Source organism: Babylonia areolata, chromosome 1 (assembly GCF_041734735.1).
Source record: "Babylonia areolata isolate BAREFJ2019XMU chromosome 1, ASM4173473v1, whole genome shotgun sequence".
In the NCBI taxonomy this organism is placed as follows: Eukaryota; Metazoa; Mollusca; class Gastropoda; order Neogastropoda; family Buccinidae; genus Babylonia; species Babylonia areolata.
In genome coordinates this window covers 39,132,812-39,153,499 of record NC_134876.1, presented here as the reverse complement: position 1 = coordinate 39,153,499, position 20,688 = coordinate 39,132,812, and the positions used below count along the sequence as shown (strand labels likewise).

Below are 20,688 nucleotides of genomic sequence, written 5' to 3'. Positions count from 1 at the left end.
TTTAGCCAAAAGCAGCATATGAATTGTAGTTGGTGTCACTTGGTGTCTTATTTTGCTTTTTTAATTTTTTTTACAGGATGCATTGGCACAGATCTGCGAGTACTCTGAGGCTGGCATCACAGTTCGAGGAACATATGTGCAGCCTGGGAAGGAGCCTAAGGATGGGGAGCGTCGTCTGTACCTGGCCATTGAGGCCACCAGTGAACTGGCCATCAGCAAAGCCAAGAAAGAGATCTCCAGACTTATCAAGGAGGAGCTTGTGCGCTTGGTCAGTCTTCTGTGTTCTTGTCTTCTGCTAACTCTCTTCACTCTCCTCTCTGCCAGGATGCTGTTTGTTTCCTGTCTCTTTTTGAAGTCTTTGTGGGTGAACATAAATGTCTAGTTGATCATATGTTCATATAGGTGAAAGCAGTTTAATTAACATTTCAAAAATATAAATGAATTAAACATGTTATTTTACTGATATGCATCACTGTTTCATTCTATATTTTGTGTTCATAGTTCCTTGCATTGGCTGCTTTGTATTGGCTGCTTTTAGAATGTAACAAAAGCATGAAGCATTCAGAATAAGTGAAAATGAAAGGCTGCAAAAACTGCAGATGAAATATAACAATGTGCTTTGATGTTTTTTCCTGGTGGAAATAATTGCAATCAAATAGAAACATCCAAAAGAATGGCCTCAACTGTCAGCTAGGAGTAGGTGATACATTGCAACTAAACTTTCAGAATCTTCCACTCGAAAATTGCTTAATGATAGATGACATATATAACCCTGAACTGATTCTAGCAGCTTATTTTGTCTGTACATTATTTACTTTATCTCTGCAGTACAGATGTTAGTAGGTTTTGGGAGTTGAGAAGTGAAATAATCTGTGTGAAGATACTGACAGTAAATAGTTCAAAGGCAATATGCCGGACAAATTCCATCAAAACATATTGGATTTTGAAATTTCAGCCCTCCAGCCACAAATGCCTCCTTTGTGATAGTGATCATGTGCATGAGTGAGATCCACCTGTTCATTGTCAGGCATGAGATTTTTCCGACTATATTCGGATATCCGACTGAAAATTGGCTCCAGAGACCATTTTTGAGATTCGTGTAAATCCGTTGAGAAAATTGGAAGGGGGCTGGGGAAGGGGGGGGGCGGGGGTGGGGGGTGGGGTGGTGTTGAGGTTTTTTCCCGACCCACGAAGGTTGCACAAACGTTGTCCCACCGATCGACAAGAAAGACCCACAGCATTTGCTAAAATACCCCATGTTTGGATAAGCGAACCAATTGAGAATAAGTGTTCTGTTGCTCCTCTGTTATCATTCAGCTTATCTGTATTCGGTTGGGATTACAAAACCTGCTTGTGGGCTTCACGACTTGCAAAGATGCCTGATTTCATCGATCGTCTTCAGTCATTGACAAAATGAGAAAACTCTCAAAGGATTAGAGGATTTTTGCAGCAGAGATCGATAAAGGAGTGAATAATAAGTGGAACTGGGTTTGGCAAGATGAGATTGTGAAAACAGAAGTGAAGAACAAAAAAATAACTTTACTGGTAGGCAATGCCATTGACACTGCGGGCAAGGCCAAGTGCAATTGGTGTCAGATTGTATGGGTGTAGCTCTTCAGTCCAGGCATGGAAATTTTCAGATTTGCATTAAAAACGGAGCGTCCGTTTTCTGGAAGAAAAAAAAAAAGAAAAAGCCAATGGGCTGTTCTTTATCATTTAACGATGATCTGTCAAAAATGAAAACAGAAAGCTCTTTCGAAAGCGTCAGTTGTTGACCCCATGAGAGGCGATCCAGTGACTTGTCAGAGCACCAGAATTGAAGTCAGAAAGTTTCCTAATGGTTGATTGAAGTTGTCAAAATGCTGATAACGAAAGGTGATCCCTACATCATGCACGCATTGATATCACTGTGAAAAGCATGCATGCGCGCGCATGCTCACACATGCAATCGATCACACACACATGCGTGCACGCACAGACATGTGAGCACACATGCACACACACACACACACACACGCACGCACACAAACTTGCGCGCACGCACAGATACACGTAAACGCCAGTGCGCGCGATCTCCATCCCTGTCAAGCCACAAGGGCCGTGGGTACATCTGCTTGACCCTCTGTTCATTCAGCAAAAGCTGCCAACGTTTGCCACTGTATGCACAAGTAACATTGTTGTGATTGAAACTTATGACGTCAGTGCTGTTTCTGACTTTCTGCCACAGCCATGCTTTTGAACAGACAGTTCATGGCAAGAGTCAGTTTATTTAGATTTGAGACAAAGCCGGCCAGATTACCAAAGTTACCCACGCACGCACAGACACAGAGCTGAATTGAATGCGTGCGCGTGCATGCTCACACACACATACACACACACTCTTTGAAAAAAAAAATCACATGAATGCATTCACATATACACATACTCAGTTTTTTTAAAATTTTATCTCTCTCTCCTTCACAATTGCACATGTGCACACATAATATGAGCGATCACTCAGAGCTTAATAACATGCACATCCGCGTGCACGCTCACGCACACTCTCTCTTTCTTGCACACACACACACGGAGATTGAAAACACACACACACACACACACACACACACACACACACACACAACTGTATTTAAAGCAATGCACATATATGCACACTTACAAACTTGCCACTTTTTCCTCTCACCTTCCCCCTTCTCTCTCCATCTCTTTGTCCCTCTCTCCCTCTTTCTGTCTCTCCCTCTCTCTCTGTTTCTTGCATATACACACAGAGTTGTACTGAAAACACACACACACACACACACACACACACACACACACAGATAGAGATCTATTGAATTTGAAAGCAGTGCATACACATGCACAAATACAACTTGCATTCTTTCCTCCTACCATTTCACCTCACTCTCTGCCTCCCTCTCACTCTCTCTTGTTTACACACAGTTGAATTGAAACCACACATACACACGTGTGTGCGCACTCACGCTCACTTGCTAGCAGTCTGTCTCTCTATCTTTCTTTCTCCCCTGAACACACACACACACACACACACACACACACACACACACAGAGTCCATGCTGGGGAACTCTCAGCGGGTCCGCTATTTTCAGTAGAAGAGCAGTTGGTTTCAGAGGGAAAAAAGTCACTCCCCAACCACCGCCCCCCTCCTGCAGACTTCACTTTCATGATTTGCTGAGGTACCCCTCCCCTCTCTCTTGAGTCTCCTACCAGTGCTGAGGGAAGGGGGGAGAGGGGTATGAAAGCACTGTCAATGACAGTGGCAACTTTGGCATTGAGCCAAGACACTGACCACTAGCTCCAGCTGAGAATCCTTGACTCCTGAAAGTGATATAACCAGTCACAGACCCACCCCCTCCTCCCTCCAGTCATTCATTCCACTTACCTCTTTCTTTCCTCAACCAACACACATGCATATCAGTGGAACAGATATTACAGCTGAAGAGACCAGGTGGTACAGTGCAAACTTGTGTGCTACGAACATTTTCTTTGAAAACACCACACTCACACACATACATACACACACACACACACACACACACACAAGAGAGGTCCCCCAAGCCTCTTAAAATCACTAATTTCGTTTTCGGGCATGGGGCTTTGCCACCCAGGACCCTGGCCAATTTTCAGAGGAAACTCCTGGACAATTCCCCACCTCCCCCTTTTCCCTCTCTCTCTCTCTCTCTCTCTCTCTCTCTCTCTCTCACACACACACACACGCACACACACTCACTCACTCACACAAAGAGTTTAACACACAGAGAGTTGTATTTAAAGCAGTGCACGTATATGAACTTTAACTCTTTCCTCCCATGTCCCGCCCGACCCCTATTCTCAATCTCTTTGTCTGTCTGTCTGTCTCTCTTTCACACATACACACAGAGAGTTGCATTGCAAACACACACACACACACACACACACACACACACACACGAGACACGATTTTGAAAATCATGCCCCCAAGGTTGACTTTACAGGTTTGGAAGCAAAAACACTTCGGTTTAGGAAGAATTGGACTGTTTTTTTGTCTTCTGTGGGTTGGAATACCTCAGCAGCATTGGTGGCCTGCAAGTGCAGATATTATGGTTTGAAATTGAGAAAAACCTTCGGCTTCAGGGGGCTTCACCCCCAGACCCCCACCAGGGGCGTTGCCCCATGGGCCCCCACCTTTCAGACTCAATCACAATTTCCCAATTTTATGCCTGATTGTAAGTGTTTGTTTAAAGATGCCTTCTGTTTGTTACAGCAAAACTCGTACCAGCCCATTAACAAGGGGAGATACAAGGTGTTATAACCTGCACCTATGCTGGAACATCAATTTTACCATTGGAAAGAAACAGGACTTCACATTTGACATTGTCATGGCAGACTGTGTGCATGCATTGTTTGAGTGCATGAACACAAAAACAGACTACTGGAGTGCATGAATGCAGGAATGATGATGTAATGTGGTTGTAAGTATGTGAAATATGATTTAGTTGTTTGAGTCTGTGGGTGTGTTAACATGACACATGCATGACATTATTCAGGGACATCAGTGTGAGTGGGTCAAGAGAGACGGTGGTCTCAGAATGAATGAACATTGGCTTGACAGTGTTGCATTTGTAGGCAGCAGCGTATTCCGTTTTCTTGGTATTGGATAGCGGTGCATCTCTTTTGTTCCTGTTTGTTCAGTTTCAGTTTCAGTTTCATTAGCTCAAGGAGGCATCACTGCGTTCGGACAAATCCATATACGCTACACCACATCTGCCAAGCAGATGCCTGACCAGCAGCGTAACCCAATGCGCTTAGTCAGGCCTTGAGGGAAAAAAAAAAAAGGTGAATAAATGATAGATAAGCTTACACAAATAAATAAATACATAATAAATAATAACTATAATGTAAAAAAAAAGAAAGAAAAAAAGAAAAATAAGCAAATAGATGTAAAACATGAAGACACACATTCACAAATACACCCACACATGCATAACAGATATGCACCGAACATGCAGTTTCACAGATATGAAAGCACAGTCAAATACATATAAACGTACATGAGCTCCAACACACACACACACACACCACACACATTACCCTGCACCTCCTCTACCCCCCTCCTCCACACACTCACTTCTAGTTTACGTATCACAGCTTCCACGGCACACACACACACACACACACACACACAGATGAACACTTACTTGTACAAGCGCACACACATATGCCCATATCTCCACACACATATGTACAAAGATATATATATATATATATATATATATATATATATATATATATATATATATATATACGTTCCAGTATCCTGTTGCTGCCACAGTGTAGGCATGCATACACTCACATACCTCATCCTCTACCCCACCTCCCCCTGCACCCCCACCTCCCCCTCACACACACACACACACACACACACACACACACACGCACGTGCACAGAACTCTACTGACACTTGTGTACACTTACACTCTTGCACATGCACAAACGCACTCAAAAATACAGACCCACACATGCACACAAACACACTCATACACACACGCACAGAGGCTGCCACTGCAAGAGGGATGGGAAAAGATCTCTGATGCCAAGAACGTGGCGTCTAGTGTGTTGCTCAGTCTATTGTATTTGGAAAAGCCCACAGAGACTCTGTTCCGTTTTGAAGAAATTTGCGCAATGTTGGTTTGGAAATGATGCCGATATTTGTTTGATTAGCAAAGCATTGTGCTCTACCTTTCATGTTAGACTTACGGCCACTCCCTCTCTCTGCTTTTATTTCTTTGAGGCGATCGATGGTGTGATGGCCTTGTACCTGTTCTTTTTGATATTCTTTGACTTTTCTGAGGATTTCCGATTTTCCTAGATGTAGGCCGCTCGTTGGTGTTGCGTTACCAGCAAGTCTGTCAGCTCGCTCATTTCCCTTAACACCTGCATGTCCCGGGCAGGTATGACCATGTGAGTTTTTTAATCTGAAAGTTGCGCATTGCCTTATGCCACTCTGGGCTTCCCATTCCGTTTTCAATTTTCTGTATGAGGTTCATGGAGTCGGTTAGAATCATGGCATGTTGGTTTCCGGGTGTATGGATGGACGATAGCCACTGGAGGGCATGTGTCACAGCTTCAACTTCCATCAGAGGTCCATCAGAGGTTGTACAACATTGTATAGGCCTTGGGCTGGAACACTTAATGACTGACTTTTTTTTTTTTTCCTCATGTGTGGAAATGTCACAGATATTAAAAACAAAAAAATCCTGCTACCAAGTCTATTTAACCCTTTCGCTGCCAGGAAAATAAGATTTAAGTGAAATCTATTTGCCATGGTTTTTTCCCAAAAAACGGGTATAAATTTAAAAAAAATTCTGTGCTCTTTGTTATTGGAGAAAGATCCATAAAAGTATATATTTCTGAAAGGGAAATGAATAAAGAATACAAAACACATGATGTTTTCCCATTTTATATATTTTTAGTGACACGCTGTTGTTTTGAAATCAGTGTTTTGTTTTTTGTCACATTTTCAACTTGTTCATTACAAACATTAGTCAGGTAATTTGCACTAAATTATCATATTTTCTGGATAAATGGATATCTGCACACACAAAATCATACTAGAACAACCACAATATAAAAAAAAACTGAAAAAGAAATAGATACATAATGCATTGTGACTTCTACAAGTGATGATATGGATGTGAGGCCACGCCCCCTCAGTCTCCACCCCCCCTCCTCTTCACCCCTCTCACATGGTCACTTTATCCAGTTCTCATCAGACTGCGTTGGCTGAGTGCCAAGAAAATAGCTCACACTGTATCCTGCTAAAAATTTGGTGGCTTCTATCGTCTGCTAGAGCTGAACAGCCGGCATCACTCACTGATAGTCGTATCTTGGCCACTCTCTTGATTGCTCCCTTTATTTTCTATCAAATCGTCCTATAAATGTTCACCACTGTCTTCTCCTTCGAATTTATGCTTCAATTCTTTCTGAGCATCAGCTAAAGAAAGTAATCTTGGTTGATTTAGTTCGCCACAATCGCATGTCTTGAGCACGGAGTCAGTCTGACATTTTGTTGAGCGAGCGAGGAGAGGAGCCAGGCAAAGACTGCGGCCAGTAACCCAACCAAAATGTTCAAATAAAGGACTGCCATATGACGCAGATGGTGTTTCTAGCTATGAATAGAATCTAGAAAGATTCCCCCAGCTAAAGCTACCACTATTTTTGTCAACGAACTGAATGCAAAGCAGGGAAAAGTCAGAATATTTCGATGACGAGATATCTCGTCATTGTGGCAGCAAAGCGTACATGCTTTCCATGACAAGTTATCTCGTCATATAGGCAGCCTAGGGTTTAAGATGAATGGCTATAAAACACAACTAATTTATTTTGCAAATGAAGTAATGAATGTGCTGGAATCTGGTCAGTAAAACCATTGTTTTAGTGATGACAGACTTGATAGTCACAGTAGTAAGTACATCAGACAACCATCCTGCATGTGTGTAACAGCCAGGCTGTGACTCCCAGCAGGGCCTGACGGGTTAAGGGTTGACATTTTCCTGTTCACAGGTGCTCTTACATGCAGATCTACTCATGTTTCAGCCCATTTAGTGCATATATCCATTTTTTAGTACTTGCTTGGAGCAAAATAATACTGTTGGTTTTGTTCTTCTAGAAAAAAAGATGAAATAAAAGCCTTAAAAGCTTAGAAATAGGTGAACTGCACTTCAAAATGAGAAATTTGGCTCTGTATTTCGCTGGTATTTGTCATCAGAAAGGGGGCTTAGTATACGGTGTCCTGCGATCTTGATTCACAAGAGGAACTACTGAACTGCACTGAAGTAACCTAGCAACAGTGCAGGCTCTTCTCTGAACTATGGCCTCATGAAAAGCCTAACATTCACAGTTCATTATGGACTGAACTGCAAGGTCAGGCAACAGAACAGGCCTGAGTGTGATCTTCTCTAATAAGTAATCTGATTGTATACCAAGTTCTCAGTTATTTGGTCCAGCTATGATGGGTTATACTTCAGGAATTGATGATTTTCACCAATCATGTGAGCATGTTGGTATAAAAGTCCAACACCACTGGTTTGCTGCTTCAAACCCAACCCACCCTGTCCAGATCAAATGCAGCCGAAAGCTGTTGGTTACCATCGTAACATTTAAGTGTATATCTTTGCTTCCTGTATCTCCTGAAAGGAAACTAAAGTCAATAACAAATCCAGTGGAATTGCACACCATTTTTCTCTCTCTCAGTTGTAACAAGGAAACAAGAAATTGCTAAGGTTTTTGGATATTTTACACACTCAATAAAAAAAAGAAATATTGGTAGATATTGATTGGCTACTTATCAGTTACAGTTCTGTGAACAATATTAATTATAGCAGGGAGGTACACCACACTCTGAATGCCTTGTAATCTTGTAATCCATTGTGCAGCTTCACTTCTGTTGTTGTTTTTTTTAACCTAATTACACACTCTCTCTCTCTCTCTCACACACACACACACACACACACACAAACACACACACACACACACACATACTGACTCAATCTGATGACCATACATGTAAAAATTAAATTGAAGATCACACATGTGCACACACTGAACATCACAGGACATGACATTGGAATGAATATTAATGTATCATATAAACTTCTGATATGCAATGTTTTTGATCACTCTTGCTTTTCTAATAGGGCATGAAAATATGCACAGTTAAATATCTAAGAGCCGAAAATTATGAATAAAGCATAGATTCAAAATAACATTTTAACACCTATACATTTTAATTTTAGACATTAATACAGAGGGATGTTTAGTTGTGTTTTTAATTGTGTAGTTTGTACATTGAATGGAAAATGTATGCATTCTGACATTACTGTGAAACAACATTACTATATATGCTAAAAAGCTGTCTGTAAAGATACAAATAATAAAAATTGTGAGGTGCAAGTGTTGGTTACAGTGTGAAGAATGTGATGTTATTGCCATACAAAAGTAAATATTGTTTTGTATGTAAAAAAAAAACACAACCCCCAAAACACTATTGTTTGGTGTCAGTTCAGATTGTACATGTTACATTAAAAGTGATTTGTCAGTTTCAGTCTTTGTGTTGGTTTGTGTAAGATAGGTGCATAATCATCGGACACTTCTCTGTGTGGATTTATACTGCATGTATGTGTGTGCACATGTGAGTACATATACTTGGATGAGCACTCACAGTGAAGTGCGTGCGAGTATGTAGAAATATATTTGTGATAGTGCACACGCTTATGTGCACATATGTCACACGTGTGTAGGCCAACTGTACCCGTGTGTGAGCAGTTGTGTGTGTGTGTGCACATGTGCCTGTGTGTTGATACTCGTGTGTTCCCGCCCGTGTAAGTATATATCTGTCTGTGTGTGCATGCGCATGTTTGAATTTATCTGTGTTTGTGTCTGTGCACTTCACACCTGTGCACTTAAACCTACTCAAAAGGCTCAGAAGCCTACTCTGGGAGCACAGGGGGTTTGGTTTCTTTGGTAACCAAGGACCAACCTCATGGTTTTCGCTCAGTTTTCCTTCTCTCGTACTATTTGACCCATTGTTTTAACATGAATTAGCAAGTGTCAGGTCGTGTCCATTCCCCGATGGGTCTGTGCACAATGCCTGCTAGAGGAGCTTGCTCCTCCCTGATAATTTTTCGAGGTTTACTCGCTGTGTTCATACAGGGGGCACTTGATGCCAAATTTATGGTACCACCTCGTAAAGAATGTGACTCTTCGCCATGCACAGACGGTCTTGGATAGGGAGAGGCTATGCTGGATGGTGGTCTTAACACCGCAGTGGCCGCCCCTTTCAAAGTCAGAGTGGGGAGCGAGTGGGCCAGCCACCAAGCCCGCGAAGGTGCAAAAACACAGCTCAGGACAGAAAGGCCACAACCACCATCACTCCCACCCCCACTACCACCAACAGAGACACTAGGTCCAAGGCAATGCAAGGGTCAGAGTCCTGTTGACTTCGCACTATCCACGCTGTCTTCGTACTCGGGAACAGAACCCTCTAAGGTTCTTGATTGCCATGAGTCAAGGAATACAACTCATGGTGTCCGCTTCCGAGATCAGAAACAACCAACACTCTTCTCTTTCACATTGACAAACTTTTTGTATCATACGAGATTTGATTTTCTGTCTGGTCTATACAACAACCATGTAAAATCATGCCCTCCCTTAATCTCAAACATTTGCTTATCTTGCCCAATGATTTTTGAAATACGTACACACACACACACACACACGCACGCACACACACACACACACACACACACACACACACAACTGCTCGGGGTAGGCTGATGGCGGTGACGTGTGGTAGATATGAATGCGGAAATTCCATTGGGGTGGGGTGGGATGGTTTCGAGTGGGGAAATGACCACTCCCCTTCTCCCCTCTGTGAATATATAAAGATCTGTTTTCACCCGAGCACTTTTAAGCCTGAGCTCGTGAGGTCCGGGTTTTTTGTCACCTGTCCATTTGATGTCGAACAATGGTCATTGAAGTTCTTGGATTGTACTGTTTTCTTTCCTTATTTTTCTTATATTTTTCCTGTTTTTGTTCTCGATCGATACGTTGTTTGTGTGAGATTAACCGGACATATCACATCTGATGTCAAGAAATTGACAGCTCTTGCTTTTGGGTGTACTTGTGGGTTTTCGACTGCGAAATGATCACAAGAGAAATAATTTGACAAGGAATTGTACAATGTTGTATAAAGAGGTAGTGTCGCTGAAAAAAAGGGGAAAAAAATCGTTTGTATCTAGATTGCTTCTCTGAACTGCCAGGACCTGAGAAATTCACAAAAGAGGCAGAATCTCTTCAATATTTGAAACAAAAGAAATCATTTATTGTTATCAGATTTATTTTGACAACAAAATATAAAAAGATAACTTTGATCAGAGTAGGGCTACAAATGCAATTTTACATCTTACAAATCAAATGCAAGATGGGGTGTAAAGAGGCCTATTCATTGGAATAGAGTTTAAGATTAAGATGGTTCAAAAGGTCGAGGGCAGTAGTTCTCTTTTTAATATTGTTCAGGGCAATGCAACATGGCAAATGTCAACTACGGTATAAACAGGGTCACACAAGCATTTTATGAGCGTTTAGAGAATGATATAAAGTGAGCGTTTAGAGAATCATATAAAGGATGTTCAAAACAATAATATTTCAGTAGTCGGCGACTGGAGGGCCCCCCGGGGCACGTTCTGGGACGTCCCCCCATACTGTTTCATTCTATCCCTCCCCACCCCCAGTTTTTTATTTCACTTTAAGTATTGTTTTTTTTCCTTCTTACGGTTTTTTTTTTTTTGTAATGTGGGGATGGTAAATTAAGTGGAAGGGTTGGCATCCTCAGCATGGCCTGGTCTTATTTGCCCTAAGGAGCTGAATGGTTGGGATACTGTGTCATGAACTGTTTTGTGGGTTTGTCTTTGTGTGTGCGTTTTTTGTGTGTGTGTTTTTTTTTTTTTTTTTTTTAGATGTTAGTTTTATATCGATGCGGTTGAGCATTTGTATGGTTTGACAGCCCTGATATGGCCCTGTGTGGTCGGCTGGACTATAAGCAACAAACACAAAACAACTAAGTGTATGTGTCCATGAGCGTCACCCAGGGGCCATTTCAAGACACTGACTAGTCCCATGGGGGATGGTTTAAGACACCGGCAAGTCCCCCTGGGGACGATTTGATGAGACCCGCGGAGGACCTACGGAATGGAGAGGGTCGATTTGGCACGTAACGGAAATTCCGAAGACACACTTGTCGAAAATAAAATCCTTTGAAACAGAACAGAAAAGATTTCTTCTTTCAGACTATCTCTTCTTTCCTTATGGGCTAAGGCTTTTTTTGAATAAACCATCCGAATCCGAATCCGAATCTTCTTTTCTTATATTCAGTATGGTTACCGTACTGACGACTCCCATAAAAAACACTTTGGAAATTCAACAGTTCATTAGGAATAAGTTCATTACTTCGGACTAAACAGTTTGTTCAAAGGAGCTCAACGAAGTTGTTGATGTTATCGTTGAATACTCTGCGGTTCAGTATGATACAGCTAAAGAACATTCCGAAATCTCGCTGGATATTACCGTTCTTGAGCACATAATATCTTATACTTTTTTTTCTGTCTATATATCTGTCCCGTAGTCGCGTTGACCGTGGGGGCATCACACATTTGGCAACCAGCCTCCTCCACTGCTCGCGGATGTCTGTTCTGACTGTCTCACTCAGGGTCAGATCTGTCTAATGTGAGGTGTTTTCTCCCTTCTCTTCTGTCTGCTTTTTCCTTGTTCCCTGCCCTGCTCCCTGCAGGAAGGTCTTGGCCAGTCCTGATGAACGCGAGACGTGGCGACAACACTGCAATTTCCTTTTCTTTACCGTGGTCAGTAGATCATGTGGCCCAGTAGCTTGCTTGACTGTTATGTGGTCCCTGTAAGTGATGACAAGGATCTTCCAGAAGCATCTCATCTCTGTGGCCTGTATCACAGTTCCTAGTTCAACTGTTAAGGTCCATGTCTCGAAGGCTTATAAAAATATGGAAATAAAATATGGAAATCACAAAGGAGTGCATCAATATGATCTTTAGCGAAGCGTGATGTTGCTGTCATTCCATTTGGGCCTCAGTTTTGTCAGCGCTGTTGTCTGAGCTATCCTGGAGAGCTCTTCTTCATCCCCTGCCAATCCGTCAATGTCATCAGCAAAACACAGGTTGATGATTGTCCTGCCACCAATCCACTGTGCGTCTCTTACGAAAACAAGCAAACTACGGAAGAAACTGAAAAAAATATGGAAAATGAAATGAAAATGCTAAAGAGATCAAGAATAAAGACATAATGTCCGTACTTACTTCACTTTATCTGACCGCTTCTACCGGGTAGGTGTCGCGGCCTGGAGTAGCGTCATGATGTGGGCGTGGAACGTGTCTGAAACTCTACCAATCCACCGCGGTGTGATCAGAAAAAAAAGAAAAAAGAAAAAAAAGGTTAAGAGCTGGTAACCCTGCGGGAAAAGAAAATGCTCGTGGGAGGGGTGGGGGTGGGGGATTAGAATTAAGGGCCAGATGGCTGGCGGAGGAAGAAAAGATATCGAAACATTTTTTTGCAATTTAAGAAAGAGACAACACATTTTGCAACTCACGGCAAATGATGGAAAAAAATATTAAAAGAGCCAGATGAAACGATGTCGGAAGTCAAAACTAAAATCTGTGCCAGAGAACAAAGTTGGTGCACTGTTAAATTTCAGTTGGTGAATGATATTCCAAGGTTAATTAACTGCCACTTGAAGGCGAAATTTCTTCCGAGAAGGCTGGGATGTCTCTGGTCCCGAAACATGGCCTCATCGTGGGGGCGGCAGTAACTGCTGAACTCATCACCAACACTCACCATTTCTGGCGGTCGTGGGATAGGTCGCGCCCGAGTTTTCAGCAATGCCCCTCTAACTCTACACAGGAGCTGGGGTCGGTCTGAAAAATAAACGAACGAAAAAGTCCAGGTATGGCTTTACACCCTTCTTTTTCAAATTTTCTTTTGGAACCAAGCCATATTTACTGTGGTCAACTTACAAATGTGTTTTCATTTGCATTGAATTTTGATCTCGATTTTTGTCTGCTTATTCGTTTATTTTTGTTTGTTTATTCATTTATTTTAAATTATTTTCTTTTGTCTGAAAGGTTTATTAATTCTACATCCACGAAGCAGTTGTAGATGTTATGAAAATTGTGTGAACTTCATTCATATAGAATACAATTATAACAAACATGCCCACATTTTTATGGTGCACATACGATTTGAGGCTGTTGCACGGGCACGTTGATGCATGTTGGGGCGGGGGATGGTGATGGGGGGTATGATTACCGTGTTCATTTAATACATTAACACCTAAAGATATATTCACGCTTATGTGCGTTGCGTTGCATCCGAATGCACTTGTCTAAATGACACAATTCAGCACATATGTATACAAGCTCGTTCGGTCAATTTAAAACCTGAACATGTATCTACCATCACATCCTCAGAACACAAAGACGAGCAAGAAAATGTCCATTAAATAGATGACAACCATCACATTCGGTGAATTGGAATATTGTGCTTCCTTAATATATAACAACACGAAAAGCAGGAATGAGGATCGAGGGGAGTCGGGTGACATTGGGGACTGGGGGTAGGGGTGGGGGTAGCAACAGGATGAGAAGGGGGTGTGACTTGTAAGTCAAGAACCAAGAGGAGAGGGCGTCGCTGTCTTTCGCGTTTGTGGGCTGCAGCTCTTGCGCTCTCTACGAGTTGGCATTCCAAGCATGACCGTTTTTAACACCATCATTCAGGCAGCCGTACTCTGTTTTGGTTGGTCAGGGTGGGCATAAGCACCTGCGTTTTTTTGTTTTTATTTTTATTTTTTTAATTTTTTTATTTTGCGTGCACAGACTTGCATACTTGCATATGGAGACAGCGGGATCTTCGCATAGGCAACATTTATCTGGCAGTGCTTTTCGTGGGAAAATACAATCTCTGTCCACGCGGTCAGGAATCGAACGACTGTACAGACTATGTGATGGAAGTCAAATACTGTACTCAATCAGATGTCGCGACCATCGATGTGTGTGTGTGTGTGTGTGTGTGTGTGTGTGTGTGTGTGTGTGTGCTCGTTCTTTAATTTTTAATTTAACATCTTTTCACTTTGTGTGATATCAGACGCGCGCGCGCGCGCGCGCGCGTGTGTGTGTGTGTGTGTGTGTGTGTGTGTGCGTGCATGCGTGCGTGCATGCGCATCATAGTGTGTGTCAGTATGTGTATTCTGTGCGTGCGCGCGCACTCGTGTGTGTATGTGTGTGTTGGGGGAGGGGGTGGGGAGTTAACTCAGGTTTCGATAGTTGGTGGCCTATCACGAGGAATCACGCCATGGCAGTGGTCAGCCACCCGTGGCTGGTCTGTCTGTGGTGAGATATTGAACACGATACGAGTGGAGCTCCCGTCACACCACAGGCCGTGATGTGTGGCAGTGTAAAGGATATCTGCCATAACGGGCACAATCTAAACTCCCTGCAGGCCCATACCGGTACCGGGTGTGTGGGTATGTATACGTCCAGACAATGGAAAATTCAGCACGCACGTACACACTCACACACGCGCGCGCACACATAATGACACACAAACACGCGCACACATACCCATACACTTACACATGCCCTAGAAAATTATTTGTAGATATATGTATTTTGTTTTGTTGAATATGTAAATAACAAAGAAGAGATGTAACACACTGATGACAGAACTTGATTCCCCCAAAAATCAAAACAAAATTAATAACAGTTTTGTAGTCTGTTGAACTCTATATCTCGTCAGTAGTCTGTTGAACTCTATATCTCGTCAGTAGTCTGTTGAACCCTTTATCTCGACAGTAGTCTGTTGAACCCTTTATCTCGACAGTAGTCTGTTGAACTCTATATCTCGACAGTAGTCTGTTGAACCCTTTATCTCGACAGTAGTCTGTTGAACCCTTTATCTCGACAGTAGTCTGTTGAACCCTTTATCTCGACAGTAGTCTGTTGAACCCTTTATCTCGACAGTAGTCTGTTGAACCCTATATCTCGTCAGTAGTCTGTTGAACCCTTTATCTCGTCAGTAGTCTGTTGAACCCTTTATCTCGTAGGTTCCTTATTCCCCTCTGCTCCTTCCTCCTTTTCTGAAAACTGAAACTGGCTGCCTAAATGGCGGAGTAAGAGCCATACACACAAAAGACCACTTGCACATGCAAGAAAACGTGCAGAAATACCCCTCATGAAACAAAACCAAGCTGACATGAAGGTTCAAACAAAATATACCTTACTTCCGTTTTAAATGGTCGACTGAGAAAGTGGATCCTGAAACAAAAAGCCAAAAGTTATCCAAACAATGATTTGTTTGACGCTTTTCCTTCTGTACTAAACCTGTAGAGTTATGCCAAAAAAGGTGTTGAGTTTTACATGATATGCTTACATCATCTGTTCAAGCCTGTTATCTACAAGTGAGAACTACATTTAAAAAAGAAGTTATAATTGTGTTCGTGTCTAAAGCGTCCATTGTGTACAGTGTCCGAAAATAGTTTCAGACCTTGTCTGCAAAGGCACCCACATGGCTCTCATTCAATCGCATATGAATTGAAATTTCTGGGTACTAAATATGAAATGGCATTCCTGGCCATCTGTCTTAATGTGTTGTCGTGACGTGTTGGTGCAGTATTATGATCCCTTCTTTACCCCGCGCCCCTCTCTACGGATAATTACCCCGTGCCTGAAGTGGTGGCCGTCTCTACTCCACTTTATCTCGCTCCGCACTCAGCAGTTATTTTGGTCAGTTGATGGGCTTAGTTGGTGATATCACCGAAACATTTTCAATACGCAATACAGGATCTTCTCTGTTACGTGGTCTCACAGCGATATAAAATTCATGCAAACAGCTCCCTGTGGACTGCTAGTACTAGGACTGTAACTGTATGGAGGACATGGATATGCAGTGGCGGGAGGGAACAGCTAGAATGTATACTGCGACGGACTGGATGATGAAGCAGCCAAAATACTAAATGAGTAACTCCCCTGGTTGCATGGATATTAAATCTGAGCGTAGCCAACAATTAGTCACTGGGAATGTGAACAGAGCTGGGGTGTCGTGTAACAAAAACCGGTTTGTTCGACGAAAGAAAATGTTCAAGTCATCTCCCAAGGGTGTGACCCACCAGAATCGTAGATTTTCCTTATTGCCCTCTCCTCACCCATCTTCCCCGTAAATTTGCAAGGAAAAAACCCACAGAACAAGGTTATTTTTATTCCACATATTCATTTATAATCATCATATCCATATTCACCTTTAAAATCTCCTTTCCCTCAACGGGTAAACACATTTTACGTGCAGGCTTCAATAACCGTGAAGCCCGATGACGTTCTTGTCCAACAAATAATGTAGAGTAAGCAAAAAAACAAAAATAAACACACACACACACACACACACACACACACACACACACAAAGCAGAAGTAGAAAATAGTGGAGTGGATTCACTGAGCAAGGCTAGGCTATATTCAGAAAAAGGGCAGAGGAAAAGGGGATAAAAGAATGAGAGAATAGTAGAGGAGAGAGAGAGAGGAGGGGGCGGGGGGGGGGGGGGGGGGGGGGGAGATGACGTGCAGACATGCAGGCCACGACCAAAAGCTGTCACGCCTCTCCCAGGCAGAGACTCGTTCCACACCACCCAGTGCAATACACCTTGTCTGACGGTTGAATCGGGTGGGTCTGTTCAGCGGAAGAGTGCAGCGCGCGATGTCCACTGTCAGATGGTGTTGGGGTGGGGCGTACGCCTGACCTCTCTCTCCTTCTCTCTCTCACTGCTGCCACGGGACTGAGGCACAGCCGGGACTCTTTTGTCCGCACTCTGAGACACACGCCATTTGGAGTCTCTGGAAGAGAGGACTGACATACACTTGTTGTATATTAGACAAGAGACCAACTGCACTTCACGTGTATTTTCTTCGCACTGAAGTTCCCCGTGACAAGTCCAGCCTGCCGTCCTGTCGGTACAGCCGTGTGGTGCTGGGCCTGTGAAGTGACCGGCCGGCGCTCTGTCCAGCATGGCACGGCCCCAGACACCGCCCCTGACCCTGTGGGGGGCGGGGGTCCTTCTGCTGGCACTGACCACCTCCACGTCGGCGGTAAGTGTACACGTCTGGGAGCTAAGCCTCTTAACTTCGGTACGAGTGTTAGCGGTTTTGTTTTTTGTTTTGTGTGTGTGTGTGTGTGTGTGTGTGTGTGTGTGTGTGTGTGTGTGTGTGTAAGGGTTGTAACATGTCTGTGATTGGTGATGAGTTTCATTTTATAATGGAATGTCCCAATTATGATCAGTTACGAAATAGATATGTTTCTAAAAAAATATTTGTCTCCAAAATCCGTTTTTAATTTTTGTAATATGCTCAAAGGATGCAAAAAAGTCATTTTAGCTGTAAGTAAGATCATTAGATTTGCAAATGTTGCCAGCTTATACTTTTGGAGTTAAAAGACATTTGTGTTTTCTCAACTTTTATGTGACATTGTTGTGTATTTGGAAATGTTTGTTCTGGGCATGAAAAGATTATTTTGCAGTAATCCTCCATACTCCAATAGGAGTGAAAGTATAATTAAAACTTGAAAATTGTGTGTGTGTGTGTGTGTGCGTGTGCGTGTGTGTGCGTGCGTGCGTGTGTGTGTGTGTGTGTGTGTGTGTGTGTGTGTTAATACTCACCACCCGATGCTGAGCAATCATTGCCATTTTTTTCTGTCTTTCCATCACACTTGCTTGTCCACAGTGTTTATGTGCATTAAACTAAGTATACCTAATACCATATGGTCTGTAACTGAAATATCAGCATCCACCGGGGAGGGGGCACTTCCTGTCACACGCTATAAACATTTTTTAGAGGGTGTGTGTGCGGGAGGGGGGCGGGGGTGATATGGGTTAGTTCAGACTCCGTTCTTTGTCAGCATGCGGAGGCAGATGTCGACAACTCCACTCTATCACATTCATTAAACCGCTGTCAATGTAAACTTATGAGCAACTTGAATCAAAGAATACAGATGAAAAGATCTTGCGCGATATGGACGTTGTTTTCGGGCGCGGCGGGTTGAATTTGTCGCTTTGGGAAGTCGGCATCGACGCTAGGTCGTTTGACGAATCGTAGTGATCTCATGTAAAGTGGATGGTCACTGGTGTTTCATTGCGGTTATGCTTTTAGGACAAATTGCTGGGTAGAACTAAACTGAACACGGACAGTTCTTCATACTGTGGCATAAGGTTGCCGATAGCCTCGGCTAACTTAAATGCATAGTAGCCTACAGCTGCGTGCAGTTTTTGTTCTGAAAATTCACGACCGTGATGTCGAATAATCTATGAGAACTGGGCAGATTTTGTGATTCGTTTGTGTTGGTAGACTATGGTGACTGTTTTTGGAGTGAGATTTTGGACTATCATGTATGTCACCGACCTGTTTTGAAGCTGAGTCATTAATCTCACCCCACCTTTACTGTCTCTCTCTCCATCTTCGTTCCGTCGTCAGCTGCAACTCCCACCTTCACTCGTATGTACACAAGTGAGCTTTTACGTGTATGACTGTTTTTACCCTGTCATGTAGGCAGCCATACTCTGTTTTCGGGGGTGTGCATTCTGGGTATGTTCTTGTTTCCATAACCCACCGAACGCTGACATGGATTCAGGATCTTTAACGTGCGCATTTGATCTTCTGCTTGCGTATACACACGAAGGGGGTTCAGGCACTAGCAGGTCTGCACATAATTATGGTGACCTGGAAGATCGGAAAAATCTCCACCCTTTACCCACCAGGCGCCGTTACCGAGATTCGAACCCGGGGCCCTCAGATTGAAAGTCCAGCGCTTTAATCACTCGGCGATTGCGCCCGTCAAACTCCGTCCAACATATTATGTTTCTCCCCCACAACTCTTTATTCTATCTCTCCCGCTCCTATGAATCGATTCTGTAGAGAAACACTGCCACAACCCCTGGCCCTGAAATTTCACGAGGGCTATGCACAACCTCAGCTTTCCACGACCGCCCTGTTCACACACGTTATGACCTTCAGTCGTCATTAAGTTACAAGAGTTGGTGCGGCCTAGCCTGTGAACAATTGGACTGTGAAGCTATTGAACCGTCTCCTGTTTCACGTCAGTTACCGACCAGGCAGTGCTCTGAATCATTCACGGGCCAAGAGAACACCAGCTGCTCACTGAGCTATTTCCCTCTGTTCTTCTGAATGAGGGCTAGGAGCCGACAGCCCGCTGCAAGAAAACACACTGTTTCCTCACTGAATCGGCTTTTTCCCAAGCACGGTCTGAACTCAAATGAACAAATTCCGCAAAGCTCATTTTTGTCACCCTGATACAACACTGCAAGAAAGACACGGCTTATTTGTACAGTAGTATGAAAACTGGCACAAGAAAAGCACATTTTGCTACAGGGTTTGTCAAAGTATTTGGAATTCATGCCGTACGTTACCGATATCATGAATTTTTAAAATGTTGTTGTTGCATGTTTTACACCAGAAGACTTGCTTTGTCTTTGGTATAATTGTTCCCCCCGGCCCCCCCCTCGCCCCTCCCCTTTCTTTCTTTTCTTTTCCTTTTTTTTCACTTGGATATGTTTTTGATGTGTTAACGATTGGCTGGACGATAAGCGACAACAAACACGGGAATGCATTATGAAGTCATTGTGAAGTCATCACGAATTCGACAAGTGAGCGTGAAATTGGGAAGAATTATTTGCAAACGCGGATCTCTAAAAACAAAAATTGAGGAACACAACGAAAATTTTTACCCCGTAGGCCCATGGGGCATATTTATGTCGGCCCGGCACACCTGTGCAATGACGAAGGTGTAAGGTTGGGGTGGGTTAGGGAGGGGTCACGCCCCTTGTGAAGTTTCTATATCTTAGCCACGTTGAACTTGACTAAAGTTTAACCGATTAGATTACTTACTTACTTACTTATGGATATTTATATAGCGCCCATCTTTGTTCAGAGACCAAACTCAAGGCGCTTTACAAATGTGGAGTCATTTGCACAACAGGCTGCCCACCTGGGTAGAGCTGACTGACAGCTGCCATTAGGCGCTCATCATTCGTTTTCTGTGTCATTCAATCGGGTTCCAGTC

General features: G+C 43.1%; 2 protein-coding genes across 3 annotated transcripts in view; both read left to right on the top strand.

Moving 5' to 3' along the window:
- Nucleotides 1-9,098, top strand: part of LOC143282768 (putative ATP-dependent RNA helicase DDX46) — a 69,727-nt gene extending 60,629 nt beyond the window's left edge. Inside the window, exons 21-22 of the mRNA XM_076588531.1 lie at nt 77-268; nt 4,260-9,098. Of these exons, the coding sequence (XP_076444646.1) occupies nt 77-268; nt 4,260-4,307 (240 nt within the window). The 3' untranslated portion in view covers nt 4,308-9,098. The remainder of the gene's footprint in view (nt 1-76; nt 269-4,259) is intronic.
- Nucleotides 9,099-17,242: 8,144 nt separating this feature from the next.
- Nucleotides 17,243-20,688, top strand: part of LOC143282756 (uncharacterized) — a 199,325-nt gene continuing 195,879 nt past the window's right edge. For both annotated transcript variants that reach the window (XM_076588518.1, XM_076588509.1), the window contains exon 1: nt 17,243-17,705. In XM_076588518.1, coding sequence (XP_076444633.1) covers nt 17,625-17,705 — 81 coding nt within the window. In that variant the 5' untranslated portion in view covers nt 17,243-17,624. The remainder of the gene's footprint in view (nt 17,706-20,688) is intronic.